The 27,480-nt window shown below is 43.2% G+C and overlaps 2 protein-coding genes across 4 annotated transcripts in view; both read right to left on the reverse strand.

Annotated features, from left to right (window-relative positions):
• CHAF1B (chromatin assembly factor 1 subunit B) lies at positions 1–17,986 on the reverse strand. The gene is made up of 14 exons (XM_032468755.1): positions 17,797–17,986; positions 16,875–17,010; positions 16,292–16,424; positions 14,650–14,767; positions 14,161–14,264; positions 10,671–10,767; positions 9,403–9,487; positions 7,905–7,998; positions 6,557–6,626; positions 6,365–6,456; positions 4,212–4,359; positions 2,995–3,426; positions 1,375–1,469; positions 1–842 (listed from the first exon to the last, which is right to left on the reverse strand). The coding sequence occupies exons 2-14, from the start codon at positions 16,998–17,000 to the stop codon at positions 751–753; spliced, it is 1,686 nt and encodes a 561-aa protein (XP_032324646.1). The 5' UTR covers positions 17,001–17,010; positions 17,797–17,986; the 3' UTR covers positions 1–750.
• A 5,867-nt stretch (positions 17,987–23,853) lies between these two features.
• Positions 23,854–27,480, reverse strand: part of MORC3 (MORC family CW-type zinc finger 3) — a 38,673-nt gene continuing 35,046 nt past the window's right edge. For all 3 annotated transcript variants that reach the window (XM_032469014.1, XM_006187477.3, XM_014561638.2), the window contains exon 17: positions 23,854–27,010. In XM_032469014.1, coding sequence (XP_032324905.1) covers positions 26,857–27,010 — 154 coding nt within the window. In that variant the 3' untranslated portion in view covers positions 23,854–26,856. The remainder of the gene's footprint in view (positions 27,011–27,480) is intronic.

Here is a 27,480-nt window from a genome sequence, read left to right on the forward strand (position 1 = left end):
TGCTAAGTAAGGGTACTTCTTTGGCTTTGAAAAATCAACCTGAAAAATTAACCTGTTTGGAGACCAAACTGTATCTGAAGTAAAATCCCAACTCTTCCCCCAGCCACACCAAAAAATAACAAAAAAAAAAATAAAAATTTTAAGAAGGAAATATGCCAAAACAGTCACAAGTGGTCCTTCTGGTGGGGAGATGATGGGTGATTTCCCACCTCCATCCTGTTTTTTCTACTTCTCTCTAGTTCACTAACTTTCTAGGATAAGCATTATACCTTTAAAATCAGAAAGCGAATACAACAAACTTGTAAAAGGGAATCAACTATTTGGAAGCTAAATTGATCTAATAATCAAACACTCTAAAATTCAACAGAATAAGTCTTCTTAAATTACTTTCTCCTCTAATTCCGGCTGTAGGAGTCCACCCGTAAAGTGTCTGGACTTTGATACAAGCATTCCAAAGGGGAGTTACTGATTTTCACACTAGGTGATGCTCCAGTCCCACAAACTTGTCAAAAACAGCGTTTAGTCTATTAAAATGTTCACATCTCTGAGGTAAAAATGTATTTTGAATACAAGAGCAAGCATATTTCTAGAGAAATCAGTCCACGTGTATCTTCTGTTACAGAAATCACTTTACAAGGGTCTGTCAGGCTCCGTCTGATGCCACTGGTCTCAGGTGTCTTCGGCCTCACCCCTCCCTGGGCACACGGGGGTCCCCAGATCTGGCAGCCTTTGGGCATAAGACCAGTCTCATCAAGGGTCCAGACCTTGGGTACCTTCTTTGTGCTCACTGAGTCTGGGCCGTTTCAGTTCTGGGGGACTGCCCTGAGGGTCTCCAAGCGTCTCTGAAACATGAACATACACAAAATTGGCAAGTGAGTGAAGATTTCTTTAAGAGCTGACGTTTATAAAATAAATTCCATGCCCAGACAAGGAACTGAACTGCCTGGCCAGGTCCTTCATGGCTCTAAGGGGAAGGATCTATACCAGTGGTTCTCAACCAGGGGCAACCGTGCCTCCCGGGAGACAGTGGGCAGCGTCTGGTGACATTTTAGAATGTCATGAGTTGGGGTAGGGAATGGGTACCAGCATCCTATGTTCACAGGACGGCACCACAACAAGGAACGACCCACCCACGGCACCAGCGATGCCAAGGCTGAGAACCGGGGCTACACCACCTCCTGAACCCCCCATCTGCCTCACAGTGAGCGCTTCTGCGGGAGGAGGAGTCTCCCTGCTGAGAATACAGAGACAGCCAGTGAGTTTAAAGATGCATCCTTGCTGCTTCAGAACTGACTTAAAGTTAGGTGGCGTTAATTTCCAAAAGGAAAGATAATCCATCTTTAATTATATTAAACTAGTAACAATATCACTTACCTGACTGACTTTCTTCTGTGGAAGGGCTGGAAATTATAGTGGTTGGTATAGAATTTGGTGGAGTACCTGTCTTTAAGGGTTTTAAGTTTATTCTCCTTGATTAAAAAAAGAAGTAAAAGGTCATTAGTATCAAAGGAATTGTGTATGACATCAAATTTCAAAACTACCCAAAGGTGACATTTTTAAAAATTTCAGCTGATCATACCACACACGGCATTGAATGTGTTTATCTGTCCACTTACTTAGTAACTAAGGACCATGGACTGAGTTAAACTATCACATATATAGTAGTCAATTTAAACCTTAACCAGTCACCTAAAAGTTTCAAAACCTGTGTTTTGTTCATACCAATGATACGCTGAACACTGTGCTGAAGGCTTCATATATAAGCTTATCAGATATGGCTTCTACCATGGAAAGCTCCAAAACATACACGTTTCTTTTTGAAGTCCCAGTCTTTACTTTTAACCACTATTTTTTTTACATTATAACTGTAAGAAGATCACAAGAAATTAAGAGGGGGAAAAACTTTAATACTAAAAATATTTCAAAGAACACCTTCCCATTTACTTCCCCTACCTAAAAACAAAAAGAATTTTTTTAAAAACATTGCTAGTCTGAAGAAAGATTCAAAAAGAGCCAAACACTAGACCTAACCCGTACTACGGGCCCGCCAAGGAAATTGCATGATTTTGACAGGGCGGGAGAGACACAGCGCTTCCTGTCTGTCACGCGCACCCTTCCCGCCGCATCCCCTCCCCAGGCTAGGTGGCGGGAGGCGGGCAGAGAAGGCCGTATCCCGAGTCGGTGATTTCCAGGGAAGGACACCTGGAGGCTCACTGCTGCTTGATGATGGGCACCGTGGTGAGCAGCTCTGTCTGCAGCACCAGCCGCGAACTCGGGCATGTTTACCGGCCAGATGGACGTGAGCGGGGAAGAACACACAGGCAGCATCTCCTGGAGACTGCTCAGACCAGACCACTGTTTACCGTGAGCCCGTCTGCTGGACGTGGCTGAAACCACCTCGAGGAAGGGTTCCTTTGCTTTCCTGCCCACTGGAAAGTGCCCCTCACTGCTCTGGACAAGACAACACAGGTAAAGAATGGAGACATACTCTTGTCTCATGGGGCTTATAATCTAACGGGAAACAGAAGCACAAATCAGACATCTGCCGTTGACTGTGATGTGTTGTGCTAGAGAAAAGGGCTGAAGGGACATCCAAATGGGCCTTTCAGGAGTGTCACCAGGGGAGCAGGTGTCCAGGATGTCCCTGGAAGGGAAAGGCACAGAGGCCTCCAAGGGCCGAGCGTGCTCTGGCAACCTGGCTTTTGGGTCAGGCTGGAGAGGAAGGCACAGGGAGGAAGATAGCGGGGTGACCGTGCTGGACGGCGGGCTGCCGCAGACCCGCCTGCAGGCCGCGCGCAGGCGCCTGGACTCAGCCGCCAGGGAGGAAGCAGACAACTGAGGTCTGTAAGCAGGGAGGGGGCGCTCTCAGATTCAAAGCTGGGAAACGCCTCTCTGGCAGAGTGTGGAACGTCACCTATTGAAGGGCGGGGGCTCTCAGTCTGTGGTCTGTTTTGTGACCGCAAGGACAGCTTCTCTTTCTGTCCAAGTTCTCACCGGGGTGTTGACTTGCTCCAGGCCTGCAGGGTGTTCAGAGTGATCCTCCGGGACGGGTGGGCCTTCACATTCTGTCCACTGGGCTGCAGGGTCTTCTCCTCTGAAGGCCCCGCCAGGAAGCCTCTGGTACTAGGAGTCGTCGCAGGGGTGTCCTTGGCTGCCGTGGGGGCCGGAGGCGGTTTCGTCTGAGGGGGCGTTGCACAGGGACTGCTGGGGTCTTGGGCTCTGCTGGTGGGGGTTCCCTCTACCAGTCTGGGTCCTGGCGAAGACCCAGGGTGTGTCTGACTCTTAGTTTTCTTCGCTGTATCAGGAGTTCTCACACTCAAAACCGGTTTCTCCTTCAAGGGTATTCCGAGCTCATCCTTCTCAAACGTCACAAATGAACAATAACCATCCGTGGAAGAAATGGCCAGGAAGGCCCCATCACTGGACCTTTGTTCCCAAAACAGAAGAAAGAGTTAAAAACGTTACCAAAGTCCACGGGTCACTCTCAGCTCTCTCGTTACTAGTTAGGAAATAGAAGTTCAAGCAAAATCATGAGCTCTGTTTGAAGGCAGAGTCAAGGGGAAAAACATGATGGAAAAAGGGTTTGTGTGAGCTCCCTCCTCACACCCTTCCCCTCCCAACCCACCTCGAGTTTCTCAGGGACCCAACCTCTCTTCGTTGTCACTGAATTCACCAGAATAAAGTTGGGATGGCTTTTCCCTCCCCATCCAAGATAAAAAGAAAATTAGAAGAAGATAAAGAGTTATAAAGGCAAGGAATAGACGGTGGGTGGCCAGGCCCAGGCTGGGCCTGAGCAGGCAGTGGGAGGCTGCATCAGGGAGCCCAGGGGAGCTGAGGACCCCAGGCAGAAAGGCGAGGGCAGAGTGGCCCCTTTCCTCGTCTGTGCAGCAGGGCCCGCAGGCCTGGGCCTCCTCTCGGAGGGCCTGGCGAGTCCCCAAATAACCAGGTTGCACTGGGGACTTTTCCTTGGTTGATAAGAAGCAGATAAACCCCCTGGGGCAGTCTGAATGGCACCAACACCCACAACAGGAAGCAGTGTTACAGCAGTTAGGAATGGCTTTCCTTTTAATGTTGATTCTTTAAAAAAAAAAAAAGTAAAATAAGGGCTAAAAGAGCCAACTGCAGGATGACATGCTCCCTGCCCTGAGGGGCTACTCCAGGACAACGTACACTGCACCCCGCCATCCACCTTCCCTCCACCAGCCACTCACCAGGAAATATCACTCAGGGTGTGGTAATGTATGTTAGACACGTAACCAAATGGGAACAGCTGCTGGGTGTCGTACAAAAGCACAGAGTCTTCGGAAGCCACGGCAAACACCACGCGGTAAGGCAGGCTCACCAGCTCCACACCTGGCTCTTGTGACAGGCAAAACAGGGACAGAGGAAGTAAAGCAAAAGCCACGTTCCCAAAGAAAACAAATTCTACCCCCACCCCAGCCTTTTCCCTGGGGACATAAATGACATAATTTTACTAAAGACTAGTTTGCTATGTGCTTTACAAAAGAATTCAGTTCTTTTAATGATTTTGTATAGGAATATATGAATCGAGGAGAACCAAGCATGAACCAGTGAGGACACTGTGTTATGATCCAACAGTCAATGGGCACCTGAGGTCCAAAAAGAAGAGGAGAGAAAAGATGTGTGAATGAAGCAGGTCACCCTGAGGGGTCATTGCCTGATAAGGAAAACATCAGTCACATAGAAACATTTTATCAAGTGATGTTTTAATGCTGTCAAGTTGATTACAGTCATTCACATAAAGGATGAGAAACTTAGAAACAGCTTCGGCATCCGGCCAGGGACCTGACTAACCCTTCACCTGAATCAATTAAAACACCAGACAAAATATATGAAACAAGGTTTTTTAAGACACTGTCCATCAGGTCATGGAGGACAGCAATCCCTCAGAGATGGGAAGCAAGAGAGGTGAGCCCTATGCTTTCCTCTGCTTATGCTTGGAGTTTCCAGTCCCAGCAAAGGTGGAGGGAAGCCAGGTGGCGCCCAGCAGATGCCCTGAGCTGGGATGCCAGGAGGCTGGAAACCCCCAGGGTGGAGCAGCAGAGACAGAGAGCTGGCGCCCTCTGGAGCCGTCCACTGAGTGCTAACCAGTGCACGCGTGGGAAGAATTGACCAGGGTCGAAGTGAGAACCACGGGAAAGGAAGAGCCATCCCCGAAGCTCACACAAGGCCAGAAATCAGCCAGAGTGGAAAATCTCCTTGTTCACAGGCATCGATTAGAGCACTCACAGGGCTTGGCCTTGGTAGCAGGGAGATTAGCCCTAGACCTAATGCCCCTGTGATCCCACCCGACAGAGCTTAATAGCAAGACCCCTAAGACGCAAAATGTTTCTAAGTAACTTCACTGCATCCCAGAATAAAGCTCAAGAATATAAGAATGAAAACATATCCAGCATCCACTAAGGTAAAATCCAGTATCTGGCTGGCATCTAGCAAAAAATTAACCAGTCATGCTAAGAAGCAGAAAAATGTGACCCACAATGAGGAGGAAAAAAAATCAGTAAGAACTGACCCTTTGTACATGAAGACATTAAAAGAGTTAATACAAAAACTGTATCCCATGTGTTCAAGAAGCAAGAGGAAAGACGGAAGGGGTTAAGCAGAGATATGTAAGAAAGACCCAAGCTGAACTCCAGAGATGAAAACTGCACTGTCACAGAGAGAAAGTACCTGGACGGCACCCAGGGCAGGTTACCAAGAAGAAAAGATCTGTGAACTCACAATATAGCGATGGAAACTATCCAAAATAAAGCCCTGAGAGGAAGAAAACAAGCAAACAGAGTAGCAGTAAGCCATGGGCAGCTTCAAACAGCCTCACAGATGTGTAGCTGGAGTCCCTGAAGAAGAGGAGACGGGATGACAGAGAAAATATTTGAAGAAATAATTGCTGAAAATCCCCAAATTTGATGAAAACTATGAACTCATAGATCTAAGAAGATCAATGAGCCTCAAGCACAATAAACATGAAGAAAACTGCAGCAAGGCACAACATATCAGATATGTTGTTCAAAGCCAACGACAAAGAGAAAAATCTTAAAAGCAGCCAGTGGAGGGAAAAAAGTTAAACAAAAATCCAGCTCATAATTTTACTGCATAGGAAACTGATAATGAGCGACATTCAATCTGCTTCCGTTGAGAAACAAAACTAGTACTTTTCCTTTAAAGTAGCTTTAAGCAAAGAAAGTATAGTCTAGACAAGGCAAAAAACTGACATGTAGTTTGATAACATCAGTCTTTGCTCTTAAGACTGAACTGAACCAACCCACCTGATCACTTCTCCCCAACCCCCATCCCCCAGTGACCTGCCTCAGAGAACATGACACACCCCACGGCTCTGACGCACCTGCTTCCACCACCGGCCTCAGCTCGAAGTAGACTGGGCAGCAGCGGACAGCCAGCGTCGCCTTCCCAGGACATGGAAGATGGGCAACGGGTCTAGAAGATGAACCGTGGTTTTAGAAAAAGGCACCATCACTCAACAAAAGCAAAACAAAAACAAAGGGTAAACGTTGCAAACATTTCTTCAGTTGCATACCTTTTCAGATTTTTCCTGGAGAAAACATATGTTGTATTGGTTACATTTTCACCGGACTCCACACATCCAGCTGGAGAAGCGGGGAGAGGAAGGCAAGGCCAGGCATTATTAAATGCTCACCAGCAAAGACCCAAGAGCATCCGGTTCTGGTTGGTAAAACATTTTCCCTGAAAGATTATCTCCTGGACAATCTTTTTGTGACTGAGAGCAAATACCAGCACCGTCACTTGTGTGGGTTCAGCCCTTACGGAGTTCTACCCACCTGTCTTCTCCCCTGATGTCACCTCCCCGAGGGGCTCGGCTGCCCCAGAGCCACTTCCAGGCGTGGGCAGGAAGCAGAGCCCCAGCCGCAGAGGACCCTGACCTGAGAATCCAGCCAATTTCTGCTGGTGAGGCGCTGTGGTTAGACCCCCAGCTCTCTGTCCCCTGGATGCTGACATCAGTTGCCACCCAAAGCCTGTGATTCTGGCCTTTTCCCATCTGTCTGCTAGAGTTTGGAGGCTGCCAGGAGACCAGCCCTCTACTGACATTTCCAGCCCCAGCAGAAGCTGCTTTCACCCTGGGGAGCAGCCTGTACTGAGAGCTCTTCCACACTCACCCCAGGCTGTACTCAGAACTGGGTCAGACCCTGTCAGAGAATGACCATCACACTCAGTTGCTCTTGGGAACATCTCCCTGTCTTATGTTAACATTTCCTGATACATACACACATATATCATCTCCGCGTAACCAGTTCACACCCGCTACGCAGGCAGCAGACAGCGCCAGTGGTCTTTCTACCCCCTCCCCACCTTACCCCATCCTTACACCCCCAAGCCATCCATTTCGACAAACCACTAGGTCATTTTTATTTCCTCCGCGCTCACATAATTGTTATAAGCAGTTATAACTCAATCGCATATATAATCACACGATGGGGTTTATTAAGTCTGTTTTATACAATGGGGTATTATTTCTATTTCTGCTCATTTTGCTTTTCTCGGTCAACTACTCGTGAAAGTTAACTTGTATGGCACTAATGTGTTTTCTTTAGTAGCTGCCTGATGCTCACCAGCATGAAAATACCACAACTGATTCACCCATCCTTTGTTACTGAGGATTGTTTTGTTTTTGTTTTTTTTTTTTTACAACTACGAACATGCTTGCAATAAACATCCTTGGACATATACTCTCGTACTAGGTTTTAATTTCTTCAGGAAGTGAATCTCAGGTGAGGGGTGGACTGGCTGAAGGGCATGTGCACTTAGCGGTTACCAGACAGCCTTCCACGGGGGCATCGCAGAACCAGGCGCACAGACATTGGCACCGCTGCCACCATACCCTCAGATCAGAAGCTTTGTCCACACACCTGGCGTGAGCAGCAAAGACCCATCCGGAGTGAAGCTGAGTCTGCGGAAGAACGACTTCATGCTGTCGTCATGGAACATCCGGTAACTTCTCGCCTGAAGGGCACGAAGTTGAAACATTATTCCAGGTCTCTGCATTCACAGTAAAGGCTCACCAATTCCTATTTTTTTTTTCTTTACATGTTATCATTTATTACTAACATAATAAGTGAAACTGAAATTTATTACCAATCAAATAATCACGCAAGACTGCAAAAGTGATCACTCATGAACTGATCACCCATTTTTGATAAGGAAAGCTCTATGTGTGTGTGTGCCTGTGCGGTTCTGCGATTATTAAACAAACAAACCTCCGTACCAACACACACCAGTCTGTCAGCAGTGCTTCATCTGGGGACTGGGACTGGGACTGAGACTGGGAAAAGGCAGGAAAAGGACTAGGAGCCCTTTGCTGGTTATCTGTGTGTATATATTTAGAATTTCCATAGGAACAAACCCCTTTTAAAAAGAAAACAGCTGATTACTAAACTAGTAAATCCTATCACCTTTTCAAACATTTTGTGGAGGGTATATAGGTAATTGGGTTTTTATTTATTTGTTTTTGATGGAGGTACTGGGGATGGAACCCAGGACCTCATGTATGCTAAGCACGCGCTTTACCACTGAGCTGTGCCCTTCCCCCTCAACAACATTTCTTGAACACCTGTGTGGAGTAGTTTTTGCTACCATGTATTGACACTTTATAAACGTTACGCATTTAACTCTCAACCCCGAGGAACCAGGCTTTACTCTCCTAACCACACATGGGACCCCTCGGCGTCAGCCAGCTCACAGACCACACTGCCTCACCCCACTGCCCTGGGACTGGATTTGCACCCTGTCCCTTCTTTGTTCCAGCACCCAGCTTGCTCCCTTTCACCCAAGTGCCTGCCTCTGTCGTCCCAATTCCTCTAGGACGAGGGTGCCAGCTTCATTTGCCAGTTCTCTCAAAGATAAAAATCCTTCCTACTCCTGAGTCCCCAGCCAAGGGCTGGGGCTCTGCTGTCAGAGGTCCCCATCTACCTGCCAAGAAGGGGTACTGCCTGTGGCCGGACCACCTGATGCTCACCCACCCGCCTTCCTGTTGCCTCGTGCCAGGATACTTCTAGCCAGCAGTTCTCGACCCTTGCTGCACCACAGAACCCCAGAGGCCCTGCCAACCTCAAGTCAAATGAATTGCATCTCTGGGGGTGGCACCCAGGCACCCATATTTTCAAATGCTTCCTGGGTGATTCCACAGAGCAGGCAGAGCTGGAAACCACTGTCCTCCACCACCAACCCTCTCCTAGACCCAGCTCAGCCCTCCGCACTGAGACGTGGCAGTCGGAGAGGATGTCATGCTGTAGTTCAGGCATTTGGGTCCTTGAGACCAGGAGTTTAGCTACAAGATATGGAAGAGCTCACAACTTCCTGAGTCCCAGCGAAAGCACTGCTACAACGGAATGTCAAAACATCGTATACCTCTCCTTCGGCACCTACTCCAGACAGCATCTTTGAGACATTAAAAGCCACACGTTTCTTCTGTGTGCTGTATACCCTCAGGATCCTAAACAAAGAAGAAAAGTCTGATTTATCTCTTCTAGTAAATGAATCCTGTTTCACACAGAAAGAATCTAATGCCAAAACTGAAGATTGCTTCAATGGTTTTCGGCCTGCAAACCCATTTACGAATGATTTCCACACTTAACTGAATGACAGAGGCAAATATTAACAACCAAAAGGGTATCACTAATGAAGTGGGGAAATATGTCACATTTTCATTTTTTATTGAATATTTCAACTTGTCAAGTGACATGAACTTTAGGCCTGGCGTTACTTTTCAAGTCTTAGACACATGGCCCCACAACTATCTTTATGACTGCCATGAAGTTAATTTTGTGTGGAACAGTCTCGCCCTCAGGGATTTGCAAGAGTAAGGAAAATACCAGCAGGTAAATTGGTTGTTGGTAATTCATATTATCCCCTGAGCTAATCAGACTGTTTCACTCCTATTGCCTGAATAAAACACACATATTGGAAAATAAATGACATTTAGAATGTTACAGGAGAGTCTATGAAAAATGAAGTCTAACTCTTCCTTAGTGCTTTCATTCCAGGGCCATCTGAAATTCAGTTTGTTACAGTTAAACATAGTTGGATAAATGTTCAAAAGGACCATTAGGACTGATGAGTGACATGTCCGTACATCTCATTTAAAAAAAAAAAATTCTTCGTTCCTAGAACACAGTTAAATTATTGTGTTTAATTAGACAAGTAAATACAGCAAAAAGATCTCCTTTCAGAAAAGACAAAGATATCTTATTTTCATATTAATTTAAATGGAGTTTTTAAAATCACTGCAGTAGTAAACTCTAATGTAACAATGAAATAAATATCCAACCTTACCACTGGGTACTTCTTGCTTAAGTAAGCCCTATTTTTAAACGACTTTTTCTTTAAAAGTTGCCGGGAAATTCAAATTTAATTCAAAGCTCTTTCCGCATTCACTCACCTATTCAATAAAGATTTATTACATACTAACTTTGTGTAATGCTCTTGTCCTAATTAGTTTCCAATTTCTTATTATGTTGTAAGAAAAACAGTAAAACAAAATGCTTCATATGAAAGCAAGAACAAAAAAAAAATCAGAGCTAAACCATGGTTCACATTGGTGAAGCTGTAATAAAAATATCTCTGAAGAAAATTTCAGGCAAACAGAGATGAAGACAATTTGCCCAATATGAACTTACCTGTCACAGCTCAGGGTAGCAACATACTGGCCCAAAGGATCCCAGGTTACTCCTTGTACGTAACTTTTATGTTCATTAAAAATTGAGATCTTTTGTCCTACAAATAAAGCACACAACAGCATTACCAAAGCCTACTCAAGTACAAATGGTATAAACTATAACTTAAGGATTATTTCTTTATGCCATTCCATCATTCAGCAGGCTGAAGACTCTGCACCAAGCTCCCCATCAGGCCCTGGGGACCTCGGATGACTTCACACAGCCCCTCCTCCCAGGGAGCTCACGGCTTCTAGGGGCACAGAGCCACCGCCAGGCATGCGCACTGCAATGCGCCATGGAGGATGAGGGGCGCTGACAAAGCGGGGGGTGAGGGTCAAGAAGAAGCGAGCTCTGAGTGCAGTTCTCCAGGTCAGACAGGACGCAGGGGGCCAGTGAAGGGGAGAAGAGGGTATTCTGAGCAAGTCCACGGGGTGAACGTCAGCTGAGGCACCTGGAGCACTGACACATAACCGAGACCGCCAGTGGGTAAGAGAAGTGTGTGTGCGAGGAAGGGGCTCTGGGTGCTCAAGCGTGGCTCAGAGGAACGCTGAGCTGGGAAGTGACCTGCATTATAAAGATGAAGCTGATGTTTTAAGAAGAGCACAGAAAGTGTTACTAGTTGGGAGGTGATGGGAGACCAAGTGAGAGATGAGAGCCTGAACAATGCAAGTAGGGATGGAAAAGGGAAAATGTTTACTTTGGGGAAAATATTTAGAAGGTCAAACCAGCAGCACGCAAAGATTACCTGGATAAAAAGAGGAGGGAGTTAGGAAGCCTTGGCCATTCTTAAAAAAACAAAAACCACAGCCGCCTTCTCTGGGGAGCGGGCTACACCCCCCACTCACTCCCCCAACCATCTCACCTTCCACTCGCTCAGCCCTCCGCAGTGGGCTTCCGCTCCCCACCGCGGGCCACATCTCCCAGCCTGAAAGTTGCCAGTGACCTGCCAGTGACCTTCATAGGTAAAACGTACCGCACAAATTTCAGGCTAACTTTCCTCCCTGCTCCCCATCTTGAAGCCCTTTTCAGGGAGTCTGCTGAGACTGGTAGCTGGGGGTGAAGACCCGTGGAGGTCTGGGGGGAGCTACTTGAGAGAACAGGAGGGGGACCTGACCTCACAAGTGACAGGGAGTGAGGACACCGGGACCCCACCTGAGGCTGGTGAGGATGCATTTGTAGCGGCCCAGTCTGCAGGGTGCTGCTCGGCTCGGGACTCGGAAACCACCAGTACTGTAACGCCGATCCTGGGCTGGGGTCTGTCTTGGTGGGTCCGATGGAAGAACAGGGCCCGAGGGAACTGACTATGTTCCTAAGTGGTCACCCTGGAGAGCAAGCTGGGTAGAGAAAATACTGGAGCCAGAGGGGCCAATAGACTAGGAAACAGGGCTCAGGGGACCTGAGGGCTCCAGGAAGAGAACGAGTGGGAAGCAGGGATGCTGAGAGACCTGGAGGAGACGGTCCTGGTGAAAGAACAGGACACCTGGCTTAAGATGTCACTGACAGAGCAGCTGAATGACAGAGGCCTTCAAAGAAGCCCAGCCAAAGCCCTGTGGACCAACTGACGTGACAACGGTGGAATAAGCAGGGGTTCCTTTTAAAGGGCCAGCTTGAAGATTATGATTCAAAACTCTGGAGGAACTAAGGTGATGGGCAGTCACAACATGTGAAATTCCTTCAGTAAAAATGTACTGACTTTAAATAATTTTGCCTGTTATACAATTTAAAAACACGACAGAGGTCTAGGACGCGGTCTTGATTTCTACTGGCCAAAACTGTTCTTTCCTCCAGCGTACCTAACCTCAGGAAATGCCACCAATATTCACATGGTCGTCAAAATGCTTGGAGTTACAGCCAGCGCATCGGCAAATCCTGCCAACTCTTTCTTCAAATTATACCCTAACTGAGGCGTTCCTCACCCCTTCCATCAGTAGCTCCCCAGCTCAAGCCGTCGGCACCTCTCTCCTGAATCACTTCCATAACACCAACAGGGTCCCCTGCTCCCCTCTGTGTTCTCCTAGATCAGTTTGCCACGTACCACCCCAAGACATCTTTTTAAAACATAAATAAAATCACATTACTGCTCAAAACCCTTCAACATCAAGCAGTCACACTTAGGATACAACCAGAAACCCTTCCCATGGTCTATAACCCGCTGCAGCCCGGCCTCCGCACCCCTCCGGCCTCAGGTCCTCCCGTCCCCCTGCTCCTGCACTCGGTCGATTTCCTGTTCCTTGGACACAAGTGACTCCTGCTGCAGGGACTCTGCACCTTCCGTTCCCACAGGCTGGAGCATTCCTCCCCGAAATAACTCCCATGGCTTGCTCCTTGACTTCATTTCAGTCTCTGTTCAAACACCAAGTGCTCAGAGAAGCCTTGCCCAGTCCCCCTATCACTCTCCCACCCTTCGTAGCACTGTCACTTCCTGGCATTATACCCGTCTGTTCACTCGTCTGATGCCCCAACAGAATGTAGCCATTGTGTTCACGTATTTTCCAGCACCTGCAAGAGTGCCCAGCTTGCTGGCAATGTTCAAGGCCATTACCACTGGCTTCAGAGGGTGCTGGATGGACTGTCCATGGACACTGTAATTATCTAATATGTGGCCAGATTTGAGAAAAAGAAGACAGTGACACTGGTCCTCCGTTTTGCCAAAGATCGGGAACCGATTAGAAAAACTGTGACAGAGATGAGGCAAGACAGAGGACGGTTCAGCCAGATGGCACAAACCTAAGAAGAACAGGGGCTTCTATGGTGTAGACAAAAACTAGGCAGAGCAGCAAGGCAGCCCCAGGCGATGCCAACGCCACCTCCTGACTCCTGAGCTGGGCACTTGGGCGGCAGGAGAATCAGCAGCCTGCACACTAAAGAGGAGGCGAGGCAGTGGTCTGGGAGAAAACATCAAGCTTGAGTGAAGGACCACAGGGGTGAAAAGTGGGCAGGTACCAGGCACCACTGGCCTCTGGCATCTCACTGCTATTTTCACACAACTGTGACTTCTCACACGTCTGCTGTCCCTCCAACTAGAGAGCAGGTTCTTTCAAAGCAGCGAGGTGTCCTTGGCTTTCCCTAATGTCCCAAAATGGAAGCCTGATCCGACAGACCCCAACATCGAGCACTCAGTGCCCCACTGTGATTATGATGGCTTGATCATCTTCCCAAGACCCTGAGTTCATGAAGGCGGGGACCAGCCCTGTCCCCGTTGGGTCTGCATCCCCAGCACGTGGGAGTTACCTTGCTCTGCTAACTCCTGACGCCACTGCCAAACCTCAGACGTTCTGACAGGGCCCTTAAAAATGAGGTGGCTCCAGGACACAGGGGCTAATCCCTAACTTCTCCAGCCAAACACTTATTTCAGATCATGAGAGAAACTCTTCTGAAGCCTTTAAAAGTTAGGCTTTTTAGACACTTAGAATATTCCTTCCCCCAATAATAGCAAAAATGTATCAGCTACCTTTACTGACATCCCACATGATGGCCGTGTTATCCACAGAGGCAGAAGCCATTAAATTGCCGTCAGTTGCCCAGCAAATATCATACACATCTTCTAAGTGGCCCCTAGACTCCAAAGAGGAAAAAGAGGAGAAAAAGCAATTCTTATCTCAAGGAGAGAAAAAAATGTCAAAAATTTAAAGGTAAACTCAGCGAGCATACATCAGAACGGGATTTTAGACATTTCTACTGGAGCTATCTCAGCTGTAACTATAACCTATGACTTTCAAGGGTATTTGTATCTTTAAAACCGATCCCAGTTTACTACGAAAATTTTATAACACAAACTAGGAAAATTCGTTTTAATCGTGTTTTTATCTTTTAAACTAATCTTGTATTACTGCCATGCATAAGGAAAAGTTTAAAGCGAGATATGAAACTCAAAGTGCACAGCAGTTTAATGCAGTCAGACGGTGATGACACTCCGCTCCCACGTCCCTCCCTGGGTTACCTCAGCGTTTTCACGACAGTCCAGTTCTCCTTGTTCAGCTGAGCCTCATCCTCGTCCTGAAAAACTATCTGTTCCGGCTCCTTGTTATCATTCACCTTCCACAACAGAATGACAGCGTCTGTGGAGCAAGTCGATTAAAGAGAAGCCGTGCTTTACCGCACGTGCCTTCACGTCTGGAGTTTTAGGGTGTTAAACAGTATCTATGTTGTTCGATAGACGCTACAGTCATGACGATTTACTTCTAAGAATCTGGGCAGGAAAAGCAGGTTTGTCTTCTGAACAAAAACTCCAGAATCAAACTCATACCAGATTAGAGCTACACAAGGTCGCCTTGAAACAGAAGGGTCCCCAGGCCAGCAAAGCCCCACTGCAAACCAACTGACTGCAGATCTACAGCATAACCTGTAAGTGGCTAAACAGGAAAAAAAAAAAAACCAGAGCCACCGACGTAAGGCTTGGCAAACCATTCTGAGATGTGTAACCTACAGCAAGTAAGTCACTTATCATCCTGATGCCTCGGTCTCCTCTCCTGTAAAATGGGAATAACGGTATGCCTACCTCACAGGGCTACTGTGAGGATTAAATGAGTTAATATGCATAAAGCACTTACAACACAATGCCTGGCATGAGTAAGCCTGTGTACGTGTTAGCTGCTCATATCATGGACACATCAGGTACCCTAGTCTGATGTCATCATGTGTCTGAGTCCTCCACTCCCCACGTTCTGACTCCACACTCCTCACACAACCTTCTGGTCACAACTCGGCCTCCCTTTGAGGAATGCCCAAAGGAGAGTGAATCAGCTGGTTCTATGGACACGTGTTCCTTCTAAATTAACTGGAACCCTGGGAGCTTGGCTGAGATGAGGTTGGCCCTGACAGATGGACACTCTCTACGTGCTGACTAAGAGCAGATTGCTGGGCCTTCAAGGGCAAAGGACCTGTGCTGCCCTGTACACCCCACAGAAGACAGCCTGCTGGCCTTCCCCAGGTGATGTTCCCACTCCCCGCCTTTCCCTCTGCACACACACTGGACCTCAGGGCACCGAATTTAACAAGGTCTCTTTTCCTCCTTCTGCAAACAACATCTGAGATTCCTGCTTTATTTTTATTCTGGCTTCTAGACTATCCTAGTTTTAAAGCACGATAAAAAGACTTACTTTTTCTGTACAGTTTGATGCCATTTAAGCACAAGTAGAAAATGTGACTCAATCTACTTCCACTAAACAAACATAATTTAGAGGGTCATTTAGACAAGACTCCTTAAGCCTATTAACTCATTAATTATACAGAGACATGGAACGGACTGTGATCACTTACAGATACTAAACTAACAGTCCCACAAGGCCAGAGCAGTTGCTTTGGGACCCTGACAGAACATTAAGCACCTTCTCAGTTGTCTCCAACCAGCCTGGAGGGAGTAAGTGGGAAAGAAGCCATTTTCATTTTACAGGTCTTTGCAGTTTAAGCTCACTGGCCTCCACCCCTTCAGGCTCCCCTCACCACTATTTTACTAAACTATCTAAATGGCAGATTCAGAAGCGACCTCTACAATAAAACAGTATATCTAGCTCAAATCTCACTATTTAACATGAGACACACAGGTATTCGGTTTCTAAAGAATTTCAAAGTAAAATACTCACCATCTCCTCCTGATGCTAAAATGTCCCCATTTGGAGAAAAACGCACAACATTGACAGCTTTCGTATGGCGAGCAAGATTGGACAAAAATTCAACAATAGCCTTTCCATCGGGTCCTTTTTCTACCTTCCAGATCTGTTGATATGAAAACATTTCATTCAGAGAAACATAAAGTGAGCACCCACCACACCGTGCATACGAAAGCAATACCATGCTTATTTTCAGAAAGAAAACTTAGATTTTCTGTTGAAATGAAAAAAATGGAGGAACTCCTATCTGAAACATAAACCTACAGCCCCACTGCCTGCTGTCCACGCTCTTTCTAGTGCAGAGTGTTCCCCAACAGGAACCTGGCTCAGGATTCTCAAATAATGAGCATCCAGTTACATCAGTCTAGGGACCAGGCCCCAAGGAAGAAAGCTGCTCTCTTTTGCTTTCTTTGTTGACTCAAAGCCCATGAGACTTTATCCCTCTGGGCTAGATAACTAAGTAGTGTGTGCTTGTTGACGTTAGTTATAAATAAAAGAATTGAGAATGCTGCTTCAGTAGTGCGTGCCTGGGCCTTTCCGTCTTCGCCCCGCTTACCCTGACAGCGGTGTCCACCCCCGCGGACGCCAGTCTGTGGATCCTCCCGGCAGGGCCGTGCTGGAAGTCCAGGCTGTACACAGGCTCCTTGTTGTGCCAGGCGATTTCACAAGTGATGACTTTCATCCTCTAGAGTCTTGAAAGGGAGAAAAAAAAATTCCTCAGGAACCATCCTTTTGTCAAAGACAGAGGAATGCTGAAAATCGTTGGTAACGAGTTGAGTATTACAGCAGGAACGATGTTCTAAACGCTTATTAGGAGCGAGGAACCCTGCTAACCATTAAAAATGCACGCTGTACTGGGAGAGGATGTAATGTTGACCTCTGACGTAACACCTCGCAAGTTCCACCTAAAATGATTCGCTGAGTTTTACGTTTATTCTCCTGCTACGTCCGGAAAAGTAAAATGGTTCACTCAGGCAGTGGAAATCAAGGGGCCGGATCAGGCTGCACGACCCCAGCGGCTTAGGGGAGGCTAGGGGGCGAGCCTGACAGCTAGGAGCCCGGCAGCCCCGGGGGAGGAGCCTTCCTAGGGGAGGGGACCGCCCGGAGGAGGGGGCTGCCGGGTAAGAGGACCGCCCGGAGGAGGAGGCCGCCCGGGCGAGAGGACCACCTGGGGAGCCGTCCGAGACCGCGGGCGAGAGGGGAGCCCCCTTTCCGCCGCTCGAGAAGGGGCTCTGGGCCCGGGAAGCCGAGACCGAACCTGGTGGGGGAGGAGGCAGCACGGGGCCGGGGCCGGGGCCGGGGCCGGGGCCGGAGCCGGAGCCGGAGCCGGGCCCCGGGCTGGGACCAGCCGCGAGAACGCGCGCTTCCTGGGAGCTATCCCGGGTCCTCACGGCTGGCCCTCAGCGGAACCCTCAAACGCCGCCCGGCCTGGAAGGGAAACCGCGGGGACGCGGGAGTCAGCGCGGGGAAGGCCGTACCTGCAGGGACGCGGTGGTCAGTCACCCGTGCCGCCAGCTCCCGCCGCCGCGCTCGCCGCTTCCCGCGCAAGCAGGCCCCGCCCCGAGTGGGCGTGACTCTAGAAACACCCCGCCTCCGCACGGGCGGGATTCCCGGGAGGCCCCGCCCCCTCCGCCGAGGACGATCCCCCTGCATCTGAGTGGTCCGAATCTGGGCTGGCTTCCGCTGGCTTCCGCAGGCTCTGTAATTCCCTGCTGGTCCGACGTTTCCGTGGAAGAATAAGGGAGTTCTTTGATTCATTTGTTCAGTCATTTCTTCCTTTGTTGATTTATTCTTTTAGCAAACATTACTGAGAGCCTGCTGTAAGCTGGACCCTATGCTGGCCCTGAATACACAGCAGAGAGCAAAGCTGACTCAGACTTACCCTCAGAAAATTGACACTCCGGTAAAAGGAAATGAAGAGCCATCCTGTAGGGCCGGTTGGGAGTCTGTAATTCTAACATCTGCGCCAAGACTATGAAGTGTTTCACTGGTGTAGTGAATATTAGACAAATGTATCAGGCCATGTCTAGGTCACTGGTGTTTCAAACATAACAGGGAACCCTCCTACACTGTTGATGGGAATGGAAATTTGTGCAGCCATTATGGAGAACAGTATGGAGGTTCCTTAAAAAACTAAAAATAGAACTACCATATGATCCAGCAGTCCCACTCCTGGGCATATATCTAGAAAAGATGAAAACTCTAATTTGAAAAGATACATGCACCCCAATGTTCATAGCAGTACTCTTTACAATAGCCGAGACATGGAAGCAATCTAAATGTCCATGACAGATGAATGGATAAAGAAGATGTGGTGTATATTTACAATGGAATATTACTCAGTAATAAAAAAGAATGAAATAATGCCATTTGCAACAATATGGATAGACCTAGAGATGATCATAATGTTAAGTCAAAGACAAATTGAAAAAGTGATACAAATGAACTTATTTACAAAGCAGAAGTAGACTCACAGACATAGAAAACAAATTTATAGTTACCAAAAGGGAAGAGGGGAGGGATAAATTAAGAGTGTGGGATTAGCAGATACACACTACTATATGTAAAATGGATAAACAACAAGGACTTCTTGCATAGCACAGGGAACTGTATTCAATATCTTGTGATCACTTATAACGGAAAAGAATCTGAAAAAGAAAAAATATTTACATGTATAACTGAATCTCTTTGCTGTACACCTGAAACATTGCAAATCAGCTATACTTCAATAAAATAAATAAAACACAGAGACAGTCTTTGGACCTCCTGTAGTCATGTACACAAATAATAATAAAAAGAAAAAGTGAAAAGGAGCGTGAAAGGAACAATGTGCTTGTACAGTTCTGAAGACAAGGTTATTTTCGATCTGAAGGCTCAAAGGAAGTTTGTAGAGAAGGAGGCATTTAAAATGGACTTCAAGTGATATAGTTATTGACAAGCAGCTCTGGAAAATGGGGATTTTGAAGAAATGACTGTTTTCAGCTCTAAAACAGGAAATGTATTAGATGAGCCTGAAACACCTTATTATCCTATAAAGCAAGAAAATCACCAAAGACTACAAGGATTATGTAGTAAGGACATAGGAGCCAATCTGAAGAGACCTGTAGCCAGAGCAAGACAATTTTCCATTGGAAAATGGCCACAATGGATTGAAACACATAAAATGTTAAATTCAAAAGTTGACAATGTTATTAACAACAACAACAAAAACCTTGTTGGTTACCTTTGGAAGATATTTGGGAAACAATACCTGAGTCAAACATTTATCCTGCCTATTCCATATGAATCATATACCTGAGGATAACTAAATAGGTTTTCTCTATAGATTTCCCAGCAATTCAAAAGGAATTGAAAATATGAGTATCACCATTTCACAGCTTCTAATAAAATAATGGATCTAGGTGATTGTTAATGAATGCTAAAAATCATTATGTAAAAGAATGATAGGGAACTTCATAAAGGATGGATTTGGATGACAAAACTAACTCACGAATTGATCTTAATGTAGCAAAAAGAGACAAATACACATATGTACCCCTTGATGTGATGCAATAGGATGAACATAGTACTGCCTAAGAACTCAAAAAAAAAATCAAAAAGAACTTGAATGTGATTAACTCTGTAGATCCAACTACTAGTTTATAGAAAATATAAGAGATTTTTTAATTAAATCAGTAACAAAATGAGGGAACTAAAGGAAAAATATTCTGATTTCTTCAATAACTAAAAAGAAAGAAAATAAAGGAAGAACAACTTACAAATCTAAAGAAACTTTAGAAACATATCAACCAAATGCAGTATGTTTTCTTTTGGATCCCAACTTGAAGAAACCAGCTGGAAAAATAATTATGAGATGACCAAAGAAATTTGAATACTAAATAGATTTGATATTGGAGGATGATTAATATTTAAGGTACAATAACAGTATTATTTTTGTGTTTTAAAATCCTATTTAAAATCTGAAATGAAAAATTTTAAATCTCACTCAGTGATAACACTACATTATTTACAGATGATATTATATACTATGTAGAATTTGCTTCAAAATATAGGAGGGGCAAGAGAACATAGAAGAACAATAGAGAAAATCAACAAAACCAAAAGCTGTTTCTTTGGAAAACATCAACAAAACTGACCTTAGCTAGGCTGATTAAGGAAAAAAATTCAAATTACTAAAATTAGAAAAGGAAGTGGTGACATGAAAAGTGATGTTATAATAAAAAGGATTATTCTTATGGAAATAAATAGAATACTGTTATGAGCAATTGTATGCCAGAAAACTGGATACCTATATAAATGGACAAATTTCTGGAAACACAAAACTTACGAAACTTAATCACAAAGAAGTAGAAAATCTGAATAGACTTAAAACTAGTAAGGAAATTGACTCAATAAAAACCTTCCAACAAAGAAAAGACCTGGATAGATGGAGTCACTGGTGAATTCTGCCAAACATTTAAAGAATTAACACTAATCTTTCCCAAACTCTTTCAAAAAATTAAACAGGAGGAAAACACTTCCTAACTTATTCTATCAGGCTGACATTACCCTGATACCAAAGCTAGACAGAAACCACAAGAAAAGAAAAACACAGACCAATAATATTATGCATATATATGCAAAAAAACCCAAATAGTAATAAGCCAAATTCAGCAACATATTAAAAGGATTATACACTATGACCAAGTGGGATTTATTCTTGAAATGCAAGAATAACTCAGCATGTAAAAACCAATCAACATGCCATCCACATTAATGGAATGAAGGGGGAAAAACTCCACATTATCATCTCATTTGATGCAAAAAAAACATTGAACAGAATTCAAGATAATTTCATAATTAAAACAACAACAGAGGGGAAGGTATAGCTCAGTCATAGAGCACATGCTTAGCATGCACGAGGTCCTGGTTCAATTCCCAGTACCTCCATTTAAGTAAATAAATCCAATTCCACCCACCCCCCCCCCAGCAAAGTGTTTGGCTCTCTAAACTATGTGCATATATAAGCTTGATAAAAATAAATACTAAATAAAATAAGCTTTAAAAAAAAACACAGTAAACCAGGAATGGAAAGAATCTTCCTCAATGTGGTAACAGTAGTGTATGAATAACCCACAGCTAACAGCATACTCAATGGTGAGACTGAAAGCTTCTCCCCTAAGAGCAAGAACAAGACAAGAATGCCCAATTTCACCATGTCTATTCAACATAATATTGGCAGTTCTAGCCAGAGCAATTAAGCAAGAAAAATAAATAAAAGACATAAAAATTGGAAAGGGAGAAGTCAAACTATCTCTTTGAACATGACATGATTTTATATGTAGAAAACCCTAAGTATTCCACATACACAAAAATGTTAGAATAAATGAATTCAGCAAAGATGCAGGATACAAAATCACATAAAAAATCAGTTCCATTTCTAAACTAACAATGAACATTCAGAAAGGAAACTGAGAAAAAATTCCATTTACAATAGCATGAAAATAATACTTAGGAATAAATTTAACCAAGGAAGCGTAAGACTTGAACAATGTGTCAGACTGTGTCACTTCTGCTGGCAGCTAGTTGGACAACTCACACTCCTGGAACTCTGAGGATCTCATAGCAAGTTTCCGTTCTTCAGTCTATGAACACTTCCCCCAGAAGTGACATGCATAAAGTCATACAGCAAATTGGGAACAATGCTTTCTAGTCTCAAGTGTCCCCACAAACACGTTTGAGAGATTCTCCACTAAGGGAGTCACAAGAACATGGGACAGCTGCCTATATAGAAAAAGAAAGTAAATCCAAATTACTTCGTCAGCCCCGGTTCAGATCACAGTACAAACTTTCAAAACATAGGCCACACAGTACAAAACACCGGCCACAATTTTCAATAGCACTGAACAGGAAACCCATAGATTAGGAAGACTGTTCGACTCACTTTGTACTTTCTGAGTATAAAGCACCATTACACTTTGTTATGAAGGTATGGCTGAGTTCTGGATAGTATTTACATATTGAAGACACATATTAGCCAGATTGAGGTAAAAAGTTCTTTTGAGTCTATTCTATATATTGTTACCATGTTGAGTCTTGACTGCTTTGCAAGAAATTAACACTGAACCTTGAGGTTAAACTTGTTATACGTGTTTGAAATAGGAAATTGTATTTACTCACAACCCATGCTTACTAGCACGTTTGTGTAGGAAATTATTTGTGGTTCACACTCCAGTTTCATAATGGTTAAATTCATTCTCCATGACCACACTTACCTATCTTTGAGCGGCTTGAATTTACCAAGACTGTCTTCTCTTGTCTTGACATTCTCCTGAGGCCAGTATATGTAAATTAACTTTGTGATCATAAAATTAATTCTAAAAATAATATATATTTTCCTCTATGCCAAGTGGATGGATAGTAATGGCATTCCTTTCGTGATCTGCGGCCAATGTCCAAAAGACAAATACAGCTGACCCCTGAACAACATGCGTTTGAACTGCATGGGTTTACTTACATGCAGATTTTTCAGTAAATATATTGGAATTTTGGAGGGAGATTACAATGAAAAAATAGATGAACTACATAGTCTAGAAAAATAAAAAAAATTAAGAAAAAGGTAAATGTCATGAATGCATAAAACTTACGTAGATACTAACCTTTCATAGGCACAAGATATTTAGTATACAATTTCTGCATTAATTTTGTTTTGTAAGTTTGCTTTCAAAGAATTACATTACCATACAGTATGCCTTTCTCAGAATTGGAGAAAATGCATATCAGCCTATCATCACAGCCAAGTCGTTTTTTAAAAATATTAATGTTTCCAATACTGTGTTATGAATATGACTGCAATACTGTATGCCGTAACAATTTTATGACTAGTGTACAAGCTAGGCTACCTTGAAGCAACTGTATGGATTACACTAGGCTACCACAAAGGAAGGTGAGGGTCCATCTTCTTAACAGATGACAAACTTCGGCAGTACAGTAAACATATTTTCCTGATGATTTTAACTTTTTTCTCTAGCTTGCTTTATTGTAAAAAATATAGTATATGATACATATATGACATACAAAATGTTAACTGTTTATTGGTAAGGCTTGTGCTCAACAGTTGATTATTAGTAATTTGGGGAAAGTCATATTATACATGATTTTTGACTGCATGGGAGTCAGCACCCATAACCCCTGAATTGTTCAAGGGCCAGCTGTGTATAAAGGCATGAATCCGGCAGGTCTCTGACTCCAATCCAATGAGTCTGTTTATGTGACACTGTGCAAAGTACAATTTCACCTCCTGTGGATTTTCCGAAAGCTAGGAGTTGTCTGGGCAGTTTGTGGCCACATAACGGGCATTTGGCTTCTTTAAAGCAGTAAGACAAAAAACCCAACAGAAGAGAATAGACAGAGATGATTTGGTACACAGAAAAAAGGAATTAAAATGACCAATAAAACATATGAAAATATGTTCAACCTGAGACGAAGTGCAAGCTCCCATTTTTTCACATATCAGACTAGCAAGTTTGACGGACAGAAAAAAACACGCTCAAACATTTGTTTTTCATAGGAGTATAAATACAACCTTTTTGGATGGCAACATTTATTAAAATTAATATAGCATACACTCTTTGACCTACCAATATTCACTACAAGGAATTTACACTCTGGGTATACTTGAAAAAGCCTGTGATATGTATTAATTTTCACAGCAGCATTTTTTGTAATATCAAAAGATGAGAAATAAATGAGCGTTGGGAGCATACTCGTATCAGTACTAAAGCTGTTCAAAAGAGTAATATGGAATTACCAATTATATGGTGTAATACTTGTGTAAATTTGATACAAATATATAATCAAGTATAAAGATATAAAATTTAATATAAACTGAATGCATATATATGAATGTGTATGTGTATGCAGCTGATATTTTCTGGAAGGACATCGAAAAATAACAGTGGTTACCTTTAGGGAGGCAGTGGGGAAGTCTTTTCACTTCTTATGATTCTGCTGCACTTACATTTCTAACTTGGGCACCAGCTCCGCTTCCCTCTCCCCATCCTTGCTTTCCCCAGTGAGAAAGTGGCCATGCAGATCCTGAGTTTGTTTCAAGACCCACTTGAGTTCAACACTTGTAAATATTCAACACTGGAGGGTATAGATCAATGGCTTTAAGCAATGGTGCTGCACTGGAAGGCCTTTAACAAAACAAACACCTGATACTTTGGTCCAGCCCCAAAGACTCTTAATTAGTATGGGTTGCATCCTTACATTGGGGTTCCTAAAAACTCCCCAGGTGATTCTAAAATGTAGGCAGTGGCGAGAACCACCGGTACCCATCACTTTAATTATTCCTCCAGGACAAACAATGACCTAATGGGCTGTGTGACAGTAAGAATCAAGTGTCTGAGATCGTGGGCAGAGTCACCAGCAGTACCCACCCACATCAGGAATCTGAGGCCCAAATAAAGGACACATGGATATGCCACATCGTTCCTGCTATGTGAACACAGGTTTTACTGATTTTGTAGCCTTAGCTGACTAAAGCAGGTCCTGTTTGGAGGGACTGTGGACTGTTCTGGTTTACATTCTCATACTGTTTTTGTTTTAAAGTAGTAATGAGTTTAAGCAACACTGTCCTCCCACACTAGCCTTTTAACAAATTTAACTTAATAAAAAAGGTATCTCTACCTTAAAATTACATATGCCATGAAAGCCCATGTTACTCTTCTGCTAAACTCCTTGTTAGCCACATTTTCAAAGAATCGTATCTTGGCAATATTTTCTTAAAGAGTGAGTAATAGGTATTTCCAAAGAATCATTTTAGCAAGCAAGTTTCTCTTACAAATTCTATGATTAACTTTTCCATTAAGCCAGTTAACAGCCATATAAAATCTGCATTTTTACAAGAATACAGCTGACCAAAAGGAAGGAGAAAATAGCAAATTCCAGAAATAACTGCTACATAAATATTCACAACTTAGACATGCTATACACAGTTATCATTTAGGCAAGGTTTCTTTAGGTTAAGAAAAAGTTTCTTTTTGAGCGTAAAATGTACACACACACTCTCAAGGTGAGCTCAGTTGTAGTCTTAATGGAAACAAATAGCATTAGTCTTCTAACTATAACTTCTAATTAATATAGTAGAATGAGCTCAACTTGAAGGTCCTAACAGATACAATTTTAACTTTCAAAATGTATCTTGAATGTAGAATTCCTTTAAAGTAGTACCTGAAGAGTTAGCCATCATATATATATTTATTTTATTACAAGATATTTTAAAATTTGAGCAGATACAATTGTGACAGAAAACCAGCTTCATACCAAAAATACACTTTCAATTACTTTATCAAGCAAATAAAAACAATCTTCATTTATTTGCTTATTTAAGAAATTAATGTACAGTAGAAATTTAATATTGTACATGACACATGTAATTAAGCATACAAAAAGAACATATATTGAATGTTCAGAAACAAAAGTAAAAATAAATAGCAATGATAAAACTTTGAAAAAATAATGCACATTTTAGTTGTGGAAAATATGATTCTTAATTATATATATATACATAATTATACTTAATAAAGTCATCTCTTTCAAATTGCACAAAACATGGGACCAATAAAGCATAATTTTTATGGCATGTAATACCATGATCCTAGGAAGTTTGTTGCTTAACTCCTGGATATAAAACACTTAGGTCTGTAATATAATATAAAGATCTGCAGTACTGTTGGAGAAAGACTGTCTTCCTCAACTCACATTAACCTGTAGTAATCCTACAAAAGGCTGTACAGGAAATTTCACAAAAAGAAATGTTAAACAATTATTGTGCCCACTCCATGCGGACTAAGCCAAAAATGGGCTTCAAAGTAAATGTGGCGGGACATAAAATACTTTTGATACTTTTTTTTATACTAAAGATCATTTCTTCTTTCTGTAAAACACTTTTGTTTAACCATGATTGGCAATCTCAGCACAAAAAAATCCTAGCAAAATGGATAGAGTTTCTACTTACCTTATTTCAGGAGGTAAGAATTTATAGAAAAGCAGCATTAATGCTCAATTCACTTGCAACTTATCAGGACTGTTAGTCCATTTTTAAAAACCCTGTTTTAAACTTCTCTGTAAGAAAATCAAAGGGAACATTTCCATTTGTGTTATGGCACAGCCCTCAATTCAGAGAAAAATACACTTTGGGGAACCAGAAAACTGCACAAAGGTTAGGGGCAACCTGAAAACCTATGGTGAAAAACACTTGAGTCCTCCAGGGTAATAAAAAAATATGCAGACTTAATTACAAATATTTACATTTCAAAGCAAAATCATGAATTGGCTAAGTAGCTGCTCAATACCAATGATTCATGGGCATTTCAAAAGTGGGATAATGTGTCCACAATACTTGTGTCCACACTTGAATGCATAGAATACAGAAAAGATCGTGGTTCTTCAGTCTGTTTACCTATCATATCTGTAACAAAGTTGTTTACACTCTGAAAGCTGTACAACCAGAAGGGCTGAGCAGGTATTTTTATTATCTCACATAGAACATACTTTTAAGTACTACTGATTTCACTCATTTGTTCGACAACTTGTCCTAAAATCTCATCAACTACATCAACATCATAATTCACTTGCTGAAGATCGAGATCAGGTACAATCATGGCCAGCAGCTGTCCTACGTTAACTCGAAGAGATCGAAGTTTGAGGCTGCAAATACAAATATTTCACCTATTAGATGAACATTATAAATAACAGTTTAATAGTCATGTAGGGCTTAATATTTAAGAAAAACATTAAAACTGAATCTCTGTAGAATGATATACAACTAAAGGAAAAGCAAAACTTCTCTAGAGAACAGAATTTAATAATTCATTTAACTTAATTCATAATTTAATCTAATAATTAAGAATTTATCAGTTGATAAATAGAGTGTTTCATAAAACTAATCACTCTATTTGGTTCCAACTAGTACAATTTTAATATGAGACTGGAGAAAATGTGGACTGGTAAAATACATTTATTACAATACATTATTTACAACTGAAAATTTTGTTATTACCTGGAAAACAATGGTGATATTATACTAAGTGAGAACATTGAACAAGAATGCATCTCTTTGAATTTCAGCTTCCTTTTGAGGAAAGTAAACTGAATTATTCACTAAAACATGTACTGTG

The sequence above is a fragment of the Camelus ferus genome, chromosome 1 (assembly GCF_009834535.1).
Source record: "Camelus ferus isolate YT-003-E chromosome 1, BCGSAC_Cfer_1.0, whole genome shotgun sequence".
Taxonomy (NCBI): domain Eukaryota; kingdom Metazoa; phylum Chordata; class Mammalia; order Artiodactyla; family Camelidae; genus Camelus; species Camelus ferus.